General features: G+C 34.8%; 1 protein-coding gene across 13 annotated transcripts in view; it reads left to right on the forward strand.

Moving 5' to 3' along the window:
• C2CD5 (C2 calcium dependent domain containing 5) overlaps positions 1-22,486 on the forward strand; it is an 82,295-nt gene that overhangs the window by 51,442 nt on the left and 8,367 nt on the right. For all 13 annotated transcript variants that reach the window (XR_009009683.1, XM_057556175.1, XM_057556176.1 and 10 more), the window contains 10 exons: positions 250-441; positions 3,999-4,185; positions 7,256-7,420; positions 8,992-9,132; positions 11,047-11,110; positions 11,879-11,940; positions 12,151-12,249; positions 12,720-12,809; positions 13,292-13,379; positions 14,354-14,440. Coding sequence is in view for 12 of the 13 variants with exons in the window: in XM_057556175.1 (XP_057412158.1) it covers positions 250-441; positions 3,999-4,185; positions 7,256-7,420; positions 8,992-9,132; positions 11,047-11,110; positions 11,879-11,940; positions 12,151-12,249; positions 12,720-12,809; positions 13,292-13,379; positions 14,354-14,440 (1,175 nt within the window). In the remaining variant the exon portion in view is untranslated. The remainder of the gene's footprint in view (positions 1-249; positions 442-3,998; positions 4,186-7,255; positions 7,421-8,991; positions 9,133-11,046; positions 11,111-11,878; positions 11,941-12,150; positions 12,250-12,719; positions 12,810-13,291; positions 13,380-14,353; positions 14,441-22,486) is intronic.

The following is a 22,486-nucleotide window of genomic DNA, read 5'->3' on the forward strand; positions in this document are numbered from 1 at the left end:
TTGTCAGGTGATAAGTCATCAGACATAAGAATTGATGCAAAATGACTCTACTTGTATAAGCCTCTTCTTTCATAGCACAGTGCATGGTTCTGATTTCCTGGTCATTTCTTATCAGTCATAGTGGTACTTACTATGGTCGAAGTTGTGGTGTAGTTTGTATACTAGTACTGGATATGTAATATATGTTTTTGAAAAAATGCATAGAATTTTCAAGAATACCTTTTTTTTTCCTTAATGTATTCTTAACAGGCTAGAAGAAAATTTGCCTGCAGGCTGTGGATTTTGCCATATACCATATGATGAACTGAATATGCCATTTCCAGCTCATCTCACATATTGCTATAACTGCAGGAAACAAAAAGTTCCCGATGTTCTCTTTACAACTATAGACCTCCCAATGGATGCAGCAGTTATTGGAAAAGGTTGTCTCATTCAAGCAAGGTATGTTTGTGAAGACGGTATTTGGGGTCCTTGGAGGAGTACAGGGTATGGAGTCAAATAGACGTATTTTCAAATATCTGCTCCTTCCTACCTGTGTGATCCTGGGCAGGCTTGGCAATTCTATCTGAACCTCTTACTTTACTGTATGGAAAATATGGAGGAAAAATATCCTCTTTATGAAACTCAGATAAGTTTATATGCAAAAGCAGTTTTAAACATTGAAATTCTGTACAAATGTGTATTATTATGAGGATTATTAATTAACCTGTTGCATGCTGGGGGTGTGACTCAGTATGCCTTAATGACATTAAATATCTAATACATTGTGGAAATTGACTTTTCCGTCTTCTTAAGAACAGTGCTATGTGGTGTTTCCTTTACAACTTCAGTTAGCTGTTAAGAGTTCCTTTTAAAGTGTACTGGAATAGGAAATGCTAAATTGTGGTTGGCACACAGGAAACAGCTGCAGCTATCTAGGTCACCAACAACTGCCAGGCTACCAAATCCATTGAGCATTTCTGTCCTCATTTTACTTAACATCTCAGCAATAATCACACACTTGATCATTTTCTCCTTCTTGAAACTTTTGACTTCACAATGCCACACCTCCTCCTTTTTCCTGCCTTTATGTATAGTCTTCAGTCTACTTGTTGATTCCTCCTCATTTCTTGTTCCTTGAGAGCCGTGAGTTTGGACCCCTTTTCAAAGCTTTCTCCCTAGTTGAACTCATCAACTCCTATAAGTCTGTATGCTGTCTGTAAGTCTAGGACTCCCAAATTTATAGCTCTAGTCCAGAACTTTCTTCTGAGTTTCAGACCCATATACTTTCCTGTCTGCTTTACACATCATTTCCTTAGGCATCTCATACTTGTTCCAAATTGAACTGCTGATTTTCTCCATTTCTTTCATATTGGTCTTTTCTGTTTTAATAAGTGATACTTGCTCTATCCAGTTCTTTCTTCCAGATATGGTATTCTACCTCCCCATATCAAAGTTATTACAAAGGCATGTTACATCTTCTTCTAAAGTATGTTTCTAATCCATTTACTTTTGCTTTCATTCCCTGTTGCATCTTAGACCTTCCATTTAGGATTGTTTTTCTTTTGCTTGAGTTATCTCCTTGAGTATTTTTTTTTGGTGGATCTGCTGGTGGTGAACTGTCTATTTTTACTTGTCTGAAAATGAGTCTATTTTATCTTTAAAAGATATTTTGGGCTGGCAGTTATTTTCTTTAAGCACACTGAAGATACCCTTCCACTGCCTTCTGGCTTTCATTGCGACTGTTGAGAAATAACCTATTAGACTAAATGTTGTTCCTTTGAACTTTGTCTATTTATTCCCCTCAGGCTGTGTGTGAGCTATTTTATTTATCTTTGGTTTTCTGCAGTTTCCCTATGAAGTGTTAGGTATGGAGTTCTCTTTATCCTAATTGTTATACCTTGGGCTTCTTGGATCTGTAGATTGGTGTCTTTCATGAACTTAAAAAAAAATCTTAGGTTAGTTCTGTGTTTCATCTGTTCTCTCTTCTTGATACTCCAATTAAAAGTATGTTAGACTTTCTCACTGCCTCCTCTATGTCTGTTATTTTCTTGTCTTATGTTTTTTAATCTTTTTGTTTCTTTATGTTATATTTTGGATATTTTCTTATTTCTCTTTCAATTCTTTAATTTTCTCTTCAGCTGTCTTTAATATGCTATTACACCTAATAATTGGGTTTAAAAATTTTTGATAATCTATTTTTATTCCCAGAAGTTTTATTTTGTTCTTTTTCAAATATATCATATACTATAGTCTGTGATTGATTCTGTAACTGATGATTTTAATATCTTTTTTTTCCTGTTGTTTCTGCTGGTTATTGTTCATTGTGTTTTACTTGCTTTGACTCGCAGAAAGTTGCAAAAATTGTATAGAGTCCTGTGTACCCTTCAACTAGCTTCCCCCATTGGTGACATCTCATACAGCTGTAGTATAGTATCAACTAGGAAATTGACATTGTTATAATACTGTTAACTATGCTACAGACCTTATTCAGTTTTACACTTTTTTAAACTTGCATTCATTTGTGTATATATGTATAGGTCTATGCAGTTTTATCCCACAAATAGATTTGTGAAAACCACCACCGCAGTCAAGATAGAGAACTGTCCCACCACCACAAAAGAATTTCCTTATGCTACCTCCTTATGTTTGTACCCTGCATTGCTCCTTGCCCTGGTCCTGTGATGCTTTTAGGAAGATTTTTAAAGATATAGTTTATTCAGTTTTTTTTTTTCTGTTTTAGGTAAGAGGGGATTAGTCTTCATCAGCAGTTCTCAGAGTGTGGTACCTAGACCAATAGCATCACCATCTTTGGGGGACCGTATAGAAATGCAAATTCTCAGGTCATGTGCCAGACCTGTTGAATCGGAAACTCTGGGGATGGTAATTGTTTTTTAACAAGCCCTCCAGATGGTTCTGATGCAAGGCAGAGTTTGGGAACTATTGGCCTAAATAGCCTGGCTTGCCAGTTTGGGGATCTTTCCTTCATCTTCACAGCTACCTTTTTTAGTCCAAGCTCTCATTGTCTCTTACCTAAATTTAAGCCTCTTGTCTGCCATCCCCGCATCAGTTCTCTTATCTTTACTCCATTCTCTGTGTAGCAGTATAAACGATGTCCTAAAATATACTTTGGATCGTGTTACTACGTAAAACCTATGTGGGGGTTCCCATTGCTGGCAGAATAAAATCAAACTCCTCACCATGACCCGAAGCCCCTAACATGCTCATGCCCATGCTTAACTGCACCCTCATCTGTGCTGCCCTCACGCTTGCTCACTTCATTTGACCTACAGTGGTCTCCTTTTGGTTCTTCTAATATGCCAGCTCCATTCTGTCATTGTCTTTTTCCAGCGCTCCCAATTCCATCATGCTTTTAAGATCCCAGTTCAGGTGTCATCTCTGCTGTGAGGCCTTATGTCGAGTTATTCTCACTTTTCTTCACCTGGTTTATTTTCTGCACAGACTGGATTCTTAAGCATTATCTGTGGTTGCCTTGTTTCTTTGTTTATTCCTACTCCCCTCCCCTCTGCCCCCACTGGAATATAAGCATGAACAGGGACTTGGTGTTTTATTCATTGATCAGTGCCTTTGTGTTTTATTCATTGATCAGTGCTCACCACCTAGAACAGTGCCTGGCACATGGTGTATACTCAAGTAGGCTTTGTATTCTTTTAATGAGTAAATTAAGTTTTTTCCTTTGCTATCCACCTATTATATGATCACAGGGAGTTATGAAACCTAAGATGCAAAATTATTATTATTCTCTAGTGATTTTCATCAGTATTTATTTCATTTGTAGAGATTTTGAGATTTTTTTCCTTTTTATTCAAATAGGACTTTTAGCAAAAGTATGTACAGTGAAAAAAATGGCAGAAAAGATTATTGATAAAACTTAAGGAGTCCGTTTGAAACAATTAAATGTTTTATCAGGCACACTTTTAGAAACTTAAAAAAAATTGGACATTTCTTAAGATTGTACCAAGAACACTCTCCACTGACTAAATTATTTTCCTTAACAGGTTGTGTCGCTTAAAAAAGAAGGCACAAGCAGAAGCAAATGCCACAGCTATCAGTAATCTGTTGCCATTTATGGAATATGAAGTGCATACTCAGCTAATGAATAAACTAAAACTCAAAGGAATGAACGCTTTATTTGGACTGAGAATTCAGATCTCAGTGGGTGAAAATATGTTGATGGGCTTAGCGGTGAGTTTCGATGTTTTGGTTTTGTTTTGTGATTCCTGTAGTTGTAGATTGTTTTATGTGATTCAAAGAGTCTTCTAAAAAGACTTATCTAAAGATCTGGCATTAAGGCTTTTAAGGCTTTAGGGATATTATAAGAAGTAAAAAAAAATCTAGTGATAGGCTTTCAGATGTTTTTATATTTATAAGATTATTATTTGAAATTAAATTAATAAACTGTTATATAAATTTATTTATATTTATACTATTATTATATTTTTGTATTCTGATCATAATTCCTATGGTCAGATTTCTAAGAATTGCCATGTATAGCTTGTTTTGTAAGTTGGCCACCACTGTTCTGAACTTTATTATTGTTTGTACGTTGCTAAAACAGGGTTTCTCCTTCTTGGCACTGCTGACATTTGGGGCTGGATAACTCCGTTATATGGAGCTGTCTTGTTCATTGTAGGATGTTTAGCAGCATTCCTGGCCTCTGTCCACTGGATGCTAACAGCTTCCCCACAGTGTGACAACCAAAACTGTCCCCAGACGTTACCAGATGTCCTTTGGGGGACAAAATCACTCCTGAGCGGGGAGGACCACTGTGCTAAAAGAATCTTTAGTTTTAATGGAGAAAATCAATACATGAGAGAATGTGCACCAGTGCTCAGCAGTGCAATGTGCAATAAAATACGTGTGTTTCTGAAGTGCTAATAAATTGTGAGGCAGTGAAAAGCTCTTTATCTCAGCTTCATGTTCACCTTGGCTTATTAGAAAATAAGTTCCGACTAGAAAGTTACCAGTGGGGAAAGTGAGAACTGCCTTTTTAAGTAGCCTGAGACCCAGAGAACTAGATACCTGCAAAATATTTATGGAAATTCTCTCATATTCTCCACACTTTGCCAGCCAGAATTTTTGTCTATGTCACCAGTACTTTTCAAATTGGAATTCTCTGTCATCTTTCTGAGACATGCATAGAAATTTAATTTTAAGAAATTTATGGGGGACTTCCGTGGTGCGTCAGTGGGTAAGACTCTGCACTCCCAATGCACGGGGCCCAGGTTTGATCCCTGGTTGGGGAACTAGATCCCACATGTCACAACTAAGAAGTCAGCATGCCACAACGAAGACCCAGTGCAGCCTAAATAAATAAATAAATAAATAAATAAAAGAAATTTATGGAATTTGTTTTCTTTTTCTCAGTATGCATTTGTAGATAAAATGCTAAATTGTTTCCTGCTTCATCTGTTCTTTCTATGAAAGCAAATATGCAAATTTCTGTATGTAGGGGATAATTGTGTGTTGATGATTAATTAGGAAATCTCACTTTTTTAACAAGAGGAATTTGTAGTGATTAATAAAGGTAATCTGATTCATATTAAAATACTTGATATTTAGATTAACTTGGGGAAAAGAGTGTTCGTTATAATTCACCCATCTAAAAACTCACAGGCTTAGCGAGGGCATAACATAAATGTGTAGTCAGGCTGAATACAGAACTGTAGTTATCGGTGGGTGTCTTCGGAACTAAGAGCTTGGTTTAGATTCAGAAGTTTAAAGAACATCGTGCCAATTGTAGCAAACACTTGATGGTTGAGCCCCAGGAAACTAGTTTGTGACCCTGGTATAATTCTTCAGTGCCTGCCTCAAATACTGCCTTTTCTGATTCTTACTAATCTTTTCTTCCTGATCACTAGTGACACTCATTATAACTGTTTGAGCTTTTGATCTTTGTGCTGTTTTAGCCTGTGCAGTTAAATCTCAAGGTCCCAAGAGTTGCCTCCATGATAGCTAATCCCCGACGAGTGCCTCCTGGGTGTCCGGCACTGGGCTGCTCCAGAAAGAATGTAATATTATCTTCACTTTAGAAGACGAGGACACGGATGCTGTGATAGGTGGAGACTTGTCCAAAGTGATATGGTTGTAGGTACCGGAACTCAGTTTCAAACCCAGGCCTGTCTAGTTCCGGAGTTTGTGTTCTCAGCCATTCTGGGCTGTTGCCTCATTAGTGAATGCAGTTAAAGTGTTAGAGATGGGGCACTATGGCGCAGAAGGTGTTCTGAGCTTGACCATGAGACTGGGTGGTGAGTGCAGTCATGGACACATGAACAACCCAGGAGAAAGAGCTTCTGGGGATCAATTTCATCTGCTGCCCAGACTTCATCATAGAGTACTATACCCTTTCTAGGAAAGACTTTTACAAAATTGGCAATTGTGTAATAACAGTAACAACAACAACAAATCTAACAATTCAAAATATGCAAATATCCAGAGTTAAAAGAATTGTCTTCTCTTTTCTCCATTCCACTCCTTTGATGTTAACAATTTGATGTTTGTACTTTTATACATTTTTTTTTTTGCTTTGCTTTACTTACAGAAGCATATTTAAACATAAATGCACATAGGTGTGTGTGTGTGTGTGTGTTTTATCTTGTTTTGTATTTCCCCTAATAGTTTTTCAGTACTAATGGCATGTAGTACTGTTACAAAGTCACAATTTAGTAGTTATTTAATTAAATATTTAAAATAAGTCTGTATCAAGTTTTCTCTCTTGGTGATTATGGAGGCAGAATGGTATAGTGGAAAGTTCTTGGTATTCGGAGTCAGAAACAGATTCAAGTCTCTTCCCCACATTTATTGACAGTGTGATCTTAAGTTTCCTATCCTTTCTGAACTCAGTTTCTTTACTTGCTTTTCATGTTTCCCTTTTACTTTTGCCACTTTAAATGTAAACTACTCATTCATGAAAAATTTACTTTTTAACAACTTTCAATCATATTTTTATAAGCTGTTTTTTTCAGTGCAGTTTTTTACAATCATAACAAAAAACTTTAAAGTCCAGTTGGGTATGCAGTGAAAAGTAAATCATCCTTTCACTGCTGTCCCCGACCTACCCACAGTTCTTGCTGGAAGTAACCAACCCCTGTTAGCAGTTCTGATTTTTTGTGCCCTTCCACATATGTCCTATGCAAGCACTGGTGCTAATTATCTTTTTCCTCCAGGGCAAGGACCACATTCCTGAATATGAAAACTTAAGGACTATTATTCTTTAGATATTTTTTTCTGATTATTTCCCCATTATTTTTACCAGTCAGCCACAGGTGTGTATTTAGCAGCTTTACCAACGCCTGGTGGTATTCAGATTGCTGGGAAGACTCCTAATGATGGCTCGTACGAGCAGCATATATCTCATATGCAGAAGAAGATAAATGACACGATTGCTAAGAATAAAGAATTATATGAAATCAATCCTCCGGTAAGTGAAATAAATCTCCACTGTGAATATATAAGTTGCTATTTAGATTTTAGTATATTTTTAGGTTCTCTTAAAGATTTTTCTGCCACTGTCTAGATTTGCTCTCCTCATTGCTCATTCTTTCACCTCCCTTTACATCCATGCTCAAATGTCTTATTTTTTAGGGAGGCTGACTTTGACCACCCTATTTAAAAAATTAACTCTCCTGTCAATTTTTGGTACTTCCTATCCTCCTTCTGTGTTTTATTGTTTTCTGTTTCTCTTATCTCTGTGTGTCTTTGTGTGTGATATATGTTTTTGATTTTTGTCTATTACTTGATACTCCCAATAGAATGAAGCTCCATCAGGGCTGTATTCCTAATGGCTAGACCAGTTCCTCCTGGTAGTAGCCACCTGATAAATACTTGTTGAATGACTAAAGAAATGGCTTAAAATGTTCTTTTTTAGTAAGAAGAAAGATTGCTTATCTGTGGTAGAAATGTTCAAGAATACAGAGTCTTTTCTTTCTCATTTTGTAGTCACTGTAATAGGTACCCTGTCAGATTTATCTAGGGCAGGTTAATGGGGAGTGTAAGTAAGATAAATGGATGCGAAGGTGCTGCAGAGGTAGCTGTGTTACGAAACTGTGGTTGCAGTTTTATGCAAGGTATGCCCTAACAATGAACATTGAAAACATTTTTGAAAAACCTTTTTTTAAAATAATCTTTTTTTTTTTTAAAGATAGTTCTGTTACACCAACAACAGGCTGTGCCTTTTACATTTGTGCTTACATACCCACATTCTCTTGATATTCCTTGTGGCCAGCAGATATTCAGAACCTCTGATTAGCTGTGATCTTTGGCTAAAAAATGGGTAAAAGCTTACTAACCCATATAAGATTGTAGCCTATACTGACCTCAAAAAGATCATTATTGTAACTATCAAAGTTTATTTAACTAAATAAGTTGCATAGCAAATACATGTATAATATGTGTATTATATAAATATACACATACATAGATACATGTATCATATTCCTCACTTTACTATGTGAGGCTTTGAAAAGTTACCACTGCATAAGATATAAAAGATTAGAATCTTATTTGGGTACATAAATCTTTAATTCTTTATAGGTTATTAGGACTTTTAAATGCTGAGTAGAAAATACCTTCTGAGCTGGAAGGACCGCCAATTCCCTACTAATTGTAGTGTCCTCTTTGTACACTAGATGTCAGTGTTGCCTTGCTGTGTCTGTGACAGTTTCTGGATTAGTGTATGAAGGTTGCTATTATCAATTAAAGGAAATAGCTATGTACTCTATAAAAGGTTAATTAGTCATAAAGGTTATAATTAAATATGGACTATGAATACATTTTACATACTCCCCTTCCCCCCGGTAGTTTTCTGTTAATATAAAAATGTAAAACCAGACTGAAGCATACAAATATCAAATCATTATGTTGAACACCTGAAACTAATATGTTACATGTCAGTTGTACCTCAATAAAAAAAAAAAACGACTGCAGTTTACAAAAAAACCCCAAAACAGAAAAAGACAGTCATATGATATAAAGCAATTATATTTCTTTTAGGAGATATCTGAAGAGATTATAGGATCACCCATTCCAGAACCTAGACAACGCTCAAGACTTTTGAGATCTCAATCAGAAAGCTCTGATGAAGTTACAGAATTGGACCTTTCACATGGGAAAAAAGATGCATTTGTTTTGGAGGTATTATTGCATTGGACTAATTTCTTAAAGATTTTGGAAGATAAGATATATATTTTTACAGTCAGGTCCTAAATTGATGTGATATTTTTGTATCATTACAACTGTTAAAAATATCAAAAGAATATTTTATTATAGAAATTACAACAAACTTGGTAATATATCTTTTGTTTAAATAAAAGTTAAAAAAGTTTTGGAAAATTAGTTTTGGAAAAATTATAGTGTTTGGGTTGAAATATAATTAAAATATTAAACTTTTGGAGCTTTTTTTGTAAACTTGGATTAATTTCAATAAGAAGGTTCTCTCTTTCACTTACTCTAATTATTACCTGCTTTATATGTCATAACATTACTATAATTATAACATTTTTACATGTAACACAATAATATAAGCACTGTGAATTCTGAGTGTAGTGTTTTTTTACTGAATTCAGAGGGTGTAATTGAACTTTCATTGTAAAAACGCATCCAGGATGAACTAACTTTCTTGGAGAATAAATGTGACATGAAAGGTTTATGGAGCCTGTGCCCTCACAGATCTTCTTCCCATGCACTCCCCTGTAGAATGGTTAGCTTTGAAAGGATAGACGATCTTCCTTTGATACTGAAGGAAAGGAAAATAAATGAGGATACTTAGAAATGTTTTCTGGTAAGGTGCCAGTTGAGAGAAAAAAATCAGATGCCTGGATCTCAGTAAAGCAGGAAGGTGACAGTAGAGTTGTATTGGGATGGGACTGGAGGTTTGAAGAGTCTAGAATAGTGCCCTTGAATGTGATCAGGATGTCAGCTGTGGGAGATGCTCAAGGCTTAACTGAGGTGAGAGTGTTACCTTGTAGAAAACTCAAACTATATGAATTTGTGCCTCTTTCTCATAATCTCTACAGTCTGCGAATGGAGAAAAAAAGTGGAGGTTGGTAAAAGGTTAAGGAGTAAAAAGTTCCAGGGTACAGTTTAGAGCAGTTGTACTCAAAGTGCCCTGTGATGGTGGCATCAGCAACACCTGGGAGCTTGTAAGAAATGCAAACTCTGGGGCCCCTACTTCAGACCTAGTAAATGAAAATTTCAAGGTGGGGCCCAGGAATCTGTTTAACAAACCCTCCAGATGAGGGTTATTTTCACTTTGATCCAGAGCATTTTTCATATTTTCTGATCCAGGGATCCTGGCTAAGTAGAGAACAGAAGTGCTTGGAGTATGGGCAGAAGAGGGCAAGGTGTAGATTCAGTAAGAGAGATGGGGGTTATAGTTGGAGAATGCTGGAGATCTGAGTGTAGAATGTTTTGGGGAATACCACAGTCGAGTTATGACCATGACTGTGAGTGGCTAAAGCAAAGTGGAAGTGAAAGTGGTTCTTGACATCTTGGGTGTAAGTCAGGACTTAGATCCCCAATGTACAGATGAATGTCAATATATGTCCAGTTGGATATGTTCATTACTTATAATTCACAACAGAATATTGTGATGTAGGAAAAATGGAATTTGTACTTATTCTTTTAAGACGTGCCTTTAAATTTATCCCTACGTAATTTTATTTTAAAGCAGTTCTGTATTTAGTCAGAAGATTTTTTTTAATTGCACTTTATTAATGTAAATAAATAGAGATAATGATTGCTTGTTATCTTTGTAAATCTTTTGAAACATGCCCTCATAAAGACTTGAGAAAAGGCTCGTTGTTTTTAAACTCAGTATACTTTATAATGTAAAATATTTCTTTTAGAAGTATTTATAATTACTGTGGAAAAATTTATAGATAGTAGAAAAATTTTTTCAAGTTTTATATTTTAACTTAGGGAAAAATGGCCCTACTTCTCCTTGACTCTTATGTTTTCTATTTAATAAATAATAAAAACAATTTTTAAAAATTTGAAACAATTATATATTTACTACTTATGTGATAGGTTCAATCTTTTCATTTTCAGATCGATGACACAGATGCTATGGAAGACGTACATTCTCTACTCACTGATGTTCCGCCTCCTTCAGGTGAACAGAGAAAAATTACCTGGAGATGAGACTAGTTTTGCATATCAATATTTCGGTTCATAATTATTATAGCACTAACTTTATTTTAACGGCTTTATCAGTGTTACCTTCTGTCATGTTCTTTGCTGCTCCAAGATTGAAAACACATCGTTTAAAAATATTTACATTAGAACTTAGGGGAACTGATTTTTAATCCTTTTATGTTTATGCATTACAAAAAAACCATAATAATTTATTAACATGGTCTAAAGTTTCCCAGAGGTATAGAGTTTTAGAAAAAAAGAATGAATGGATCTTACAGTTAGAACTTCATGTAATAATTGAAAAATGTTATTCTTTTTTTTTTTAAAATTAATTTATTTATTATTCATTTTTGGCTGCATTGGGTCTTCGTTGCTGCATGTGGCTTTCTCTAGTTGCAGCGAGCAGGGGCTACTCTTTGTTGCAGTGCGTGGGCTTCTCATTGCGCTGGCTTCTCTTGTTGCAGAGCTCGGGCTCTAGGCGCGTGGGCTTCAGTAGTTGTGGCACGTGGACTCAGTAGTTGTTGCTCGCGGGCTCTAAAGTGCAGGCTCAGTAGTTGTGGTGCACGGGCTTAGTTGCTCCACAGCATGTGGGATCTTCCCAGACCAGGGCTCGAACCCGTGTCCCCTGCATTGGCAGGCAGACTCTTAACCACTGCGTCATCAGGGAAGCCCGAAAAATGTTATTCTTTAACACAAAAATAAATGAAATGTTATCATATGTTTTACCTATAATTTATTTTGACAGGCTTTTATAGTTGTAATACAGAAATTATGCCTGGTATAAATAATTGGACATCTGAAATACAGGTAAACCTTTTATTCTTAATTTTAAGCAAATATAGCATATGTGATTTTAGCAAGTTTTTTCTTAATATATGTTTTCTTTTCGGCCTCTTTACTGCAATTAAAATCTTATCTTTTAAAAAAATACCACAGTAGTTATGATTGTTTATTTTCTGTTACAGTATTTAGTTCAGAATAATGAAATGACATGCCATTATATCTCCCCATATTTAGATGTTCACATCAGTAAGAGTAATCCGATTAAGCAGCCTTAATCTAACTAATCAAGCCCTCAATAAGAATTTTAATGATCTCTGTGAAAACTTGCTCAAGGTAGGAACCTTTTGACTAACTATACTTTAGCTAAAACTCCTCAGTATCATGAAATAAAAGAAGAAAAGTATTTATATTGTCTGGAATATCTTACACAGTTGTAGGTCGAATTATTTTTATTTACTTATCAATCTTAACCTGCCATCAAGTAAAATGCTAAAGATGTCCTCTCCATCTTAATATGCCACACTATAAAAGGAATATATTTTAAGTTATTTCATAGTGTTAAACTTCATAAAAATCTATATTTGTAAATTTAAAAAAACCCTTTTTTTATGACTTAGAAATATGATTAAATCTTATTGTCTGCTTAGATATTAAATATGTATTCTTAATGAAAGAATAGACAAAACAGAAGTGTTTTAATCTTCTCAACTTTATTTGCCATAGTATAATGTACATTAAAAGATCAGTTTTTATAAATTTTTAAATTAAAAGAAATGATATTACTAATATTTTCTTTTGTGTAGAGCCTGTATTTTAAACTACGGTCTATGATCCCCTGCTGCCTTTGCCATGTAAATTTTACAGTATCTCTCCCTGAAGATGAATTAATTCAGGTAACTAAGGTTCAGTCTGTTATTAAAGAAGACTTATAACTTTGGTCTGTTTTAATATTATACATTTGCCATAATTAAAGAAGTATAAGCTGCTTTACTTCAAAATATTTTTAAACGTACTAGTATGAGTCAGACCTTGTCTGTCTGTTTCACTTTTGGGAACTCTAGTTATCTGAAGGTGGACTCATATGTGTGATCCAGTGTATGTACACTAGAAGGTGTGCTTCTGTGCGACTTCTCCACACCCCATCTTTTAGAGAGGGTTTTTGAGCTCTTTCTGGAATACCTACGTTTAGGTGTACATGTTGGGCTTAGTTGTAGTCTGAATGTCTGAGTTTATGTGCAGTTCTGATTGAGAATCTTAACCAGGAAAGGCAAATTAGCCAGTTTGTATAAGTTGTTCCGTGGTACTGAAAAAGATTTATAAGAAGCTTATTTGGGGAATGATTATTTTGCTAATCATATTGTTTCTGTGATTCTAGGTTACAGTCACAGCAGTTGCAATAACTTTTGACAAAAATCAGGCTTTACAGACCACAAAAACACATGCTGAGAAGTCATTGCAAAGAGGTAAACCTATGGTAGATGTGAGCATAGTTCATGTTTGTCTGTGTTATAGTTCAGTGATAAAATATAGAGGATAGGTAGAATAAATAAATGACGTGTTTCTTGACAAGATACTGTCACTTTTTCTGTTTTCTTTATCAAGATAACTGTGTGGATAAGCATATGGCTGACGATATTTTTCACACATGAATACGTGGTTGGCTGCTATTTACATAGAAAATGCTGTTTTTTAGAGTTAGCGTATAACATTAGTTCTGCAGTAATTTAGAGGCCCCTATCCTAGGAACTCTGGGGAGGTCCTCAAGGCATCTGAGAACCAACTGATGTAGCAAGTACCATGGGTTTTTCTCAGGAAAGGTCCCATAGTGTTCAGCAGATTCTCAGAGTTGTTCTTTATCCAGTAAAATTTAGGAAGTACCATGCTTAATATATTCCAAAGAAATGCAAAATCTTAGAAACCATTTGTGTGTTCTGAAAAAAAAGACAAGGGAAATAGTATACTTTTTAAAGTTTAATGACTTACTGGCTAAATAAATATTCATGATTAATCTAAAATGTTTTAAGTTGAATATATCCAACATCTATAGCATTGAATTAATGTCAGATAGATGTATTAAATGATTATATGTCCAGATATTTATCAAAAAAGATAGATAAAAACTGGTTTAAGTGTCATAGAACTAGTATAGTACAAAAAGTAGGATAATAATAATCATTAGTGAGTGCTTATTCTTTGCCAGGCACTGTGCTAAGAGATTTATATACATTATCCTTTCTAAATCTCACAACAGCCCCACCAGAGAAGATAGCAACCACTCTCAATGTCTGCAGGTGAAGGACCCCCATGGGAGAAAGCAAGGACAAAACAACCAGAATTAATTGAGTTGGGGGGAAATTTATATGTTATCCCAGAGTAATTTTTTAAAAATTAGTAAGAGATCATTACTAATTAACTTGTGCTTTTCCTGCCTCTCAAGCCTCTACAGATAATGAAGAACTTCTGCAGTTTCCCCTCGAACTCTGTTCAGATTCACTTCCTTCTCATCCTTTTCCACCGGCTAAAGGTTGGTTAAGTAAGGGAAATGCAAGCACAAATACTAGTTTCTAGATCCTTTCACTTGCTTCTTCACTGTAGGTAATCTTAACTTAATTTTGAGATGGAGATTTATTCTTCATTTCCTCATTGTATGTTTCTTCATGTTCATAAAGGGGAGAGAGTAATGTTCCTTTTATTTTAATTTCTCAAGTAAACTCATCATAACTTATTAAGGTAATTTTTTGTATGATATTCCATTCTTGTAACTCAAATGTATTAAAGTTTTATTTTCAGAGATTTGGATTTCCCAAAGTACTCACATATGGTATATTTTGATATTTATATTCTATCTGGTAAATTTTTTTCTAGCAACACTAACCTTCTGCAAAAATTTTTAGATTTTCATAGACAAACAATACTTATTTTCTTCAGAAGCTATGTGGAGAGGTTTTGGGTGGAGGTTAGTACAAGTGAGAAAGGGATGAGCTTTCTGTCTTTTGGGTGTCTTGGTTATATTTGAGGAACATTTTTTCAAATGCAAAATGATTGTCCCCTAATTCAGTAGCAGTAGATCTACTTAGATCTGTACCATCTTTGGAGAAAAGTGGGAGGTGGTTTTTTCCATTTCTCTTCTGATTTCAGTGTAATTTTTATTATAAAAATTTCAGAATTACTGTACCTTATCTTGTAGCATTACATACACAATAAATGTAGTTTGTGTTTTTTCCTAAATTTTTTTTTCTGAGAAATGATGCATTTGTTATTTAAAACCAAATTGGCTTTTCTAATTTTTCCATTTTATAATACAAGTGACATTATTTTATGGTTTCTACTTGTCAGTTACTTTATCTGATACCATATTAGTTATAATACAACATAGTTTTATATTCACATTGCCTATATATCAATAGAGTCTTTACTAAATCAGTGCAAGGCCTGTGTAGATAAATAGATCTTGTCTCATATTTTGAAGCTGAAAAGAAGCTACTTTCAGATTCTGAACTTTCTAACATGGTAACTGTGGTTCTTTTTCCTTTTTGTCTAAATTAAAATTCTGATTTAGAACTCCATAGAGAATTTCTTGAAAGAATAGAGAGGAAAAATCAGATCCAAAGATAATCTGAGTTCAGATTAATAACTTAAACATAGCTTTCAGAACAAAAAGCAGAACAGTCTAGAATCTTCCTTAAACTGACTAGATAGGATTTTTTTTTTAAACACCTACTTTCTACAGAAACTTATATTTAACACAGGGTTAGTTCCAAACCACTTTTAGGTATCACTTCATTTATCCTTACCCAGCAGTGGTGGCGAGGGGGAAACCAAAATCAAAAACCCAATCAGCAACAGCGAAAAAGTTTGATCAATTGCTAACCTATACAAATATTTATTTGTGAATTTGGGGTCCCTGTTAGCTCAACTTTACATGTTGTTAATAGCTACTGAATTCTGCAGAAGATTGGATTTAAACTCTGTAAATTGGCCATATCTATATTGATAACTTACAGTTTCTGCAATAGCTTTCAAAATATTTTCAAAAGTAATGAGACCTGGTGCTTTTTGAAGTCATTAGTATATTTTGCACAAATGGTACTCTGAACTTAAAAAACAAGGAAAGAAGAATTTGAGTAGAATAAGTCATATCTGAACAGTCCCTAAAATATTTGCAATTTATTTTAAGGAGCATAGAGAGGGGCCATAGGTGGAATAATAAACCAAGAGACCTGGCTTTTCTTTTCTACTGATAAAGTGTGAGATCTTGGGCCAGGTAACCTCTAATTAAGCCACTTAAGCCTTAGTTCCTCATCTGTAAAATGTGAAAGGATTAAGATTCTCTCTAGCCTTTAAAATTCTCTGATTTCTTGAGTTTCTATAGTTTATGGTTCTTCAATTATTAACATGTCCCTATTATTAAAAACATAAAAGCTAAATTATGCCTGAGGTCAACACTGAGCTTCTGTTAATTAATTTTCCAAATAACTTCAAATCAGTTAAACCAATGATTTTTAAACTCTGTTCCTCCAAACCATAGAGTTTCTTCAGAGGTGCCTCATGACCTTCCAGGAGGCAAGGTGTGGGGGCTGAGAAGATAGGTCTCTAGACCCCCTACCTCTGAACTAGAGCAGCTTCAATGCACTACGCTTTATGTATCAGCTTTCTATATATGATTTTGTTGGAAGAAAGGGTTTCAAAAAGTTTGAAAGTCACTGCATCAGATCATGCCACCCTTCATCATCATCATCATCGTCACCATTGTCAGCTTCATAATGATCAATATCACATCTAATACTAATATACATAAAACTTTAATACTAAGTGCTTAACTATAAAACCTATGTGCCTTTCCTTGAATGTTACATTTTAAAATCATCAATGAACACTAAAAAGTTTATCTGTTTATTTTTTTTTAAGTCATGTAAATTGTGGTTTACGTTGCATGCTTGTGTGTTGTCTTTGCTTCCTCATGTCTTTCCAGGAGAACATGGGCTATGATGTATATATTAGAAAAAGTTATCTCAAAGTATTTTGGAAAATTTGAGGATAGAATGGGTTTTGAAAAGGTCTGAAAAGTGTAATAATAGAGTGTTATATCATGAATGTAGTAATTGAACATTGTAACATGAAGGAAGGCTTTGAATAGAGAACAGAAATATCTGGGAAAAGTTAAGCTTAGCAGTTTAGAGGAAATAGGTGGGAGAGAGAAAGGTGAGGGTGAGGAATAAATGCTCAGAGAACTTCTCTACTTTCTTATCTGCAACCACAAGAGGTTTAAAAGTTAACTACTAATACTGATAAGTAAATAAATATATAGTTTTTATAGTTTTGTTAGGTCAGTTAGCTAAGCTGATCGAGATTTATCTTTTTTAATTCTGAAAACTTTGACTACTAATTTATTTTTCATGTTCTTATCACAAATGGGATAATTTATTAAATTTTTTATTTCCTTTTATGTTGACAGAGTAGTCTCAAGAGCTATGCACAGTATGTTTATTAATACTTCCATCTTTTCACTTGTAGATAAACCTTTCCTTATCTTTTTGTGTTATTGAAAATGAGTGAATATTATATGAAGAAAAGATGCTTCAATAACATGTTTCCTAATTGACAGTGTAGAGTAAGCTTGGGCCTGAATTGTCCATCCATGCTTAATTTTTTTCCTTCCATCTTTTGTTATATTAGTTATATATTTTGTTTCTCAAGGTAATAGAATAGTTTGATGTATGTCTCAAATTTGTGGTTGATTTGGTGTTACCTTGATGGTTATCGTGATTTTTCTGATTTGAAATATTAAAATGTGCTGAGCGTAAGTAATTTCTTAAAGGACGTTATCATGTGAAGGTCATCAGAATTCTTTGATGACTACTATGAGGAGCAGAGATGATGTGGCATCACCATAAATTACTTTTTTTTAATATGAAACTGTGTTAAGAAAAAAGGTGACTATAGCAAATTTTTTATACCACTTTCATACTGTTTTTTCCTCATCATTAATATCTACATGCCAGCTTTCTGAATATCTGTCACTTCACTCTGAAATGGTTTTTTAAGAGGCTTTAGAAATGATATATATGTTTATGAAATGAAGATGAAAAAAGATGGAGCAAATATAGTAAAAATAGGGAATCTGAGTGAATGTAATCTGGGTAAAATTTTTTAAAAATTCAATAAGATATTTCTCATGAACTGTAATTGATCTTAAAAATTTTATGCATGTAATTTTTTTTTTTTTTTTACAAGAGATATATAGACTGACACCAAGCATTGTACATGGATGACCACAACAAAAGCAACAATGATTGCAATTACCAAACACGAAACACACTCATACTATGTCATAATATTGACATTCAGTCCAGTAATCCTCCACTGTAACAGCTCCTTTAGTTTGCAGTGAAAATTGATTTGTATATTCTTTGCCTCTGAGTCCTTGTGGGATTTTTTTTTTTTTAATTCAGACAGAAAGTCACAAAAATTATACTCATCCTCATCAGTTCACTCAGTCCCATGTAATTAATTTTTTTTTATCTTGATCTTTTGTTAGTACTTTTATGAGTTCATCAGTTTTTCATTAGAGTTCTGAAAATGCTTATTCATTCAGTTCAGCAGTACAGTCAGTTACCAGAAACCTGTACTTGTCAGTACAGAAGAACAGAAGATTAAAACACTTCTGTTTCGTCTATTCTTTCATTAATGCATGTAATTTTTATAAAAGGTTGGCATGTTACTTTAGATACATGTCTAAAGACCTGAATCTCGAGATATTTGATACCATATTGTGGGACTTAAGAACTTATATTAGACAAATGTGTTTGAATTATATACCACTATAAATAGATCTCAAATACTTTATAAATCTAATCTATAATAGGATAATTGCTTTCATTAAAATTCTGAGAGTTTAAGGCTATAAAAGGGTTTAATTAAGTCAGTTTTAGTGTTTATATACTATTGGATGAAACTGTATAGAGGAAAAGCTTTTTATACCACCCTTGTTTCTGTGTTCATTTTGCTTTATGCTGGGGTGGTATCCTCATGTTCAGTGGCATTAGCTATAGCCTGAGAGAAGTTCTCTTTTCACTGAGCAGTTGCTGATGAATAAGACAAATATAGGTCAAATTCTGGATTTCAGTAAAAAAGAAAACAAGTTTGCTTACACCCTCAATATATTATACTCCATAATTAGGTATACACATTTGAAGCTTTTTTCTTTATTTTTATGGTAGGCTATCAGAATTACTTTTTGTTAAACCAAATTTGATTTTAAAAGATAGTTTAATTTTTAAACTTAAATGACTTGCCTCACATTATTTTAAACTTGTATTAGAAATATAAATCTATAAGAACTACAAAAGTTAGCTTTTCCTTTTTCCTGCCAACTAATGGTTCTGAATTCTTACAAGTATATATAATTCTTTATCCTAACTAAAAATGTTTATATGTATTAAGAATTCATTGCATGTCTGTTTTCTCTCTTATTTTTTTAAGATATATTTTGTCACTGTGACCAAATGGTAGCAACTATAAAAAGTGCTCAAGTTCTTCATGTTATCCGTGGCCACAGCAATGAGTGAGGGGTCCTGAAAGGAGAAAAATGCTGAGGGGAAGGAGAATGAGAGGAAAACAGAAACTAAAGAGTGAAAAATGTGAAAACCTCATCCAAGAAGTGGGAAGGAAAGAAAGAGTTGATGGAGAAGTAGAGATAAGGAATCTTAGCTTCTCCAAGAGCTTGAGGGCAGTGAAATCCAGAGTCAGAGGAAGAGGGAGTGAAAAGCAAAGAAAATTGAATTGGGTTACTGACCCAAAACAAGGATTGTTTGGAAAAAAGGATACAAAGGATGGGAGTGAGAGGAAGAGTGAATGATGGGGATTGAGAAGAAAAGCAAGTGAGTTAGGATGTTGTACACCCGGGGTTGGAAGCTTTAATGACTCAAATAGGGCAGCTAATTGTCTTTCGTCATCTACTGTTATGTATTACCTGTGTATTACCTGTGTACCTTTGTAGTTGAATTTTTTTTTTTTTTACTAGTGGAATATCCAGATCGAAGCAATTTGTGTCTTTCTCTATGCCTTAGTAATTTTTAACTATAATATGGCAATTTCATTATCAATCCACCAATATTTAAAGACCATTATGGACCAGATTTATACTGAATGTTTATGTACATCATTTGTTTAACTCAGTCATTAAGCCAGATTTTATAGGTATAAGACATAGCTGATCAATGCATTATAGATTGATGGAAATGCTTAAAGGGACATAAAACCAAATTTTGATCATCATAATTTAAAACTAAGAATGGTTAAACAGGAAAATAAAGCATACAGTTTAAAGACTCCAGATGGCGTATATTTTAATCTGCCAGAGAATCCTTTCAGAATTTGCAGGAGTTTTTTCAAATTTTGTAATTTGCTTAGGGTGACTGGAAAAGATTATCTCAAATACTTTTTAGTTATTCAAAGCAAAGGTGATCTGTAAATTTTAATGGTAGAAAGTAAGTTGTTAGAAGAGTAGTCATTGTAAAGCTTTATCATAGCTAACCCATACCTTTGTCGTTGGTTATTTAGGAGAATGGAAGCATCTCAAACTTCGGAAGCACGGGCAGGTGTATAATTGAGGGAGGAGGAATTCTTGCCACATGTTTTTCCTGTTTTTCATCTATATGCTCATTTCCACTAATAAATTGCTTTAATCTAGGTTAATCCCCCTCCCCACTCCGCTAAGGCCTGTTAAAAATTGCTCAAGTGTAGTAAGAATAGTCAATCTGCATGTTCTGTTTGCCTCAGTAACTTTCTAGGGTTGTTTTTTGAGGAATAGTGGGATTATCAGTAACTGGTGACTTTTTAAAAAAGCAAAATTGTATTCAATGGGAAAGGAAATGGTAAGAGAAGTGGGCTGCTGGGTGGCTTGATGTAGACTATCTTTGCAGCTACAGTGTGGACCTCGCATACGAAGTATTTGTGTCAAACTCTTCCACAGAGATGTGCAAATAGCCAGAACTGGGTGCCAGCTCCTCAACAAAGCCCAAAGGACTTTTAATAAGATTTCTACCCCTGAGTATGAAATATGTTGTCTTTTTTTAAGTATTGGCTTAGAGATTGTATACGGATTTATTTATTCTTAAGCAGAATTACTGCTTTGTCAGTGAGCCAGACAGCTAATATCTGCAGTACCTTCTCTTTGGAAAAGCCTGTTATTACCTGGGAAGCCAAACTGTAATCAGAAGGAGCAGAGTGAGAGTCTGAGGTCATTAGATATTTGAGGTGTTCAAACCAGTCCGAGGTGCTGATGTCCAGTTGCTGCCAGGACCAGCTCCTCTTGGGCCTTTTCTCTGAGAGAAAAAAATGAGCATCCTGGCAAGCGTGTTAGGAGATGAACCTGCTCTCCTTCAGTGAGGTCAGAAATCTCGTCGCTCAGCCTTTCCCTCCACGTCTCTAATTTAAGAGTTTTGTTCTTTTCAAATTTTAATTCAAACACATTCATATTTGAGGGCAGGGAATAAATATTTTCCCTCACTTGTTTCTCCTCTACCTTTCGTAAAATTTTTTTTGGAAAAGTAGTAAGTGTACTTACTAAATGTACATGGTGAAAAATTCAAATACTACAAAAAAAATCACATTGTCCAAAATAAAGCTTCCTTCTCCCTTCGTTTTCCTTCCCAAGAGGCAGATACTCTTAACAGTTTATTGTCTGTCTTTGCAAAGATACTCTATCCTTTTTTAAAAACACAAATATTCTACAGATCATTGTATACCTTTGTTTTTTTTCCACCTGACATATTTAGAGATGGGAACAGATACCTTCTACATGTTCAAGCTCTTTTCATGGGTACTTGCCATTAAATTATATACAGTTGCTACTAGAGAATTCCATATTACCAAGATAATATCAAGGTATAGGGGACAATTTTAGTAATTTTCCCTTTTTCTTTTAGTTTCCTCCCCCTCCTTCCCATCCCCACATTTTAAAAACTTTCACAGAATACCTAATGCCGACTATATTTTCTGTGTCTATACTTACCGAGGCTATACTGCACAGGGCATACGAGAGCTCTGGGACCCTCCTGGGATGTATGAGCCTAGGGTGGGCTATTTACTGTCCCAGCTTCTGCACTGGGTCTGTTTCCAGGCTGAGCTGTCCCTAGAGATCTGGTAAGCCTCTGAATGTCAGTTCTGTTCTGGTCTTCCTCCTGTAGGTCCCATCGCTTCCTGGGCTTCCATTGCCCCTCAGGATCCTGAATCAGGAGGATGCTCCCTCTAGAACTACAGCCTGAGGGCCTGATGGTCAGGGCACGTCCAGCGTGATCTCCTCATAGTCATTTTGTGGACCTCCCCTAGTGATCCCTTTTACTGGACAGCTCTGTATTGTAAGAGGATTGTCAGCCACTGTACTCTCTCCGGTATTAGCTTGTGGTCATCGCCTTAAAAATTGGGGGGTGGGGTGGGTGCGGGAGATACTTCCATTGCACCCAGTTAGCAGAAACATTCTGTATAAATCCAATTTTTGAAAAGTATAACTTCTGCTAATTTAAGAATATCACCAAAAGATCAACACGTTAAGCAGAGACAAAAATAC

The sequence above is a fragment of the Balaenoptera acutorostrata genome, chromosome 11 (genome assembly GCF_949987535.1).
Source record: "Balaenoptera acutorostrata chromosome 11, mBalAcu1.1, whole genome shotgun sequence".
Taxonomy (NCBI): domain Eukaryota; kingdom Metazoa; phylum Chordata; class Mammalia; order Artiodactyla; family Balaenopteridae; genus Balaenoptera; species Balaenoptera acutorostrata.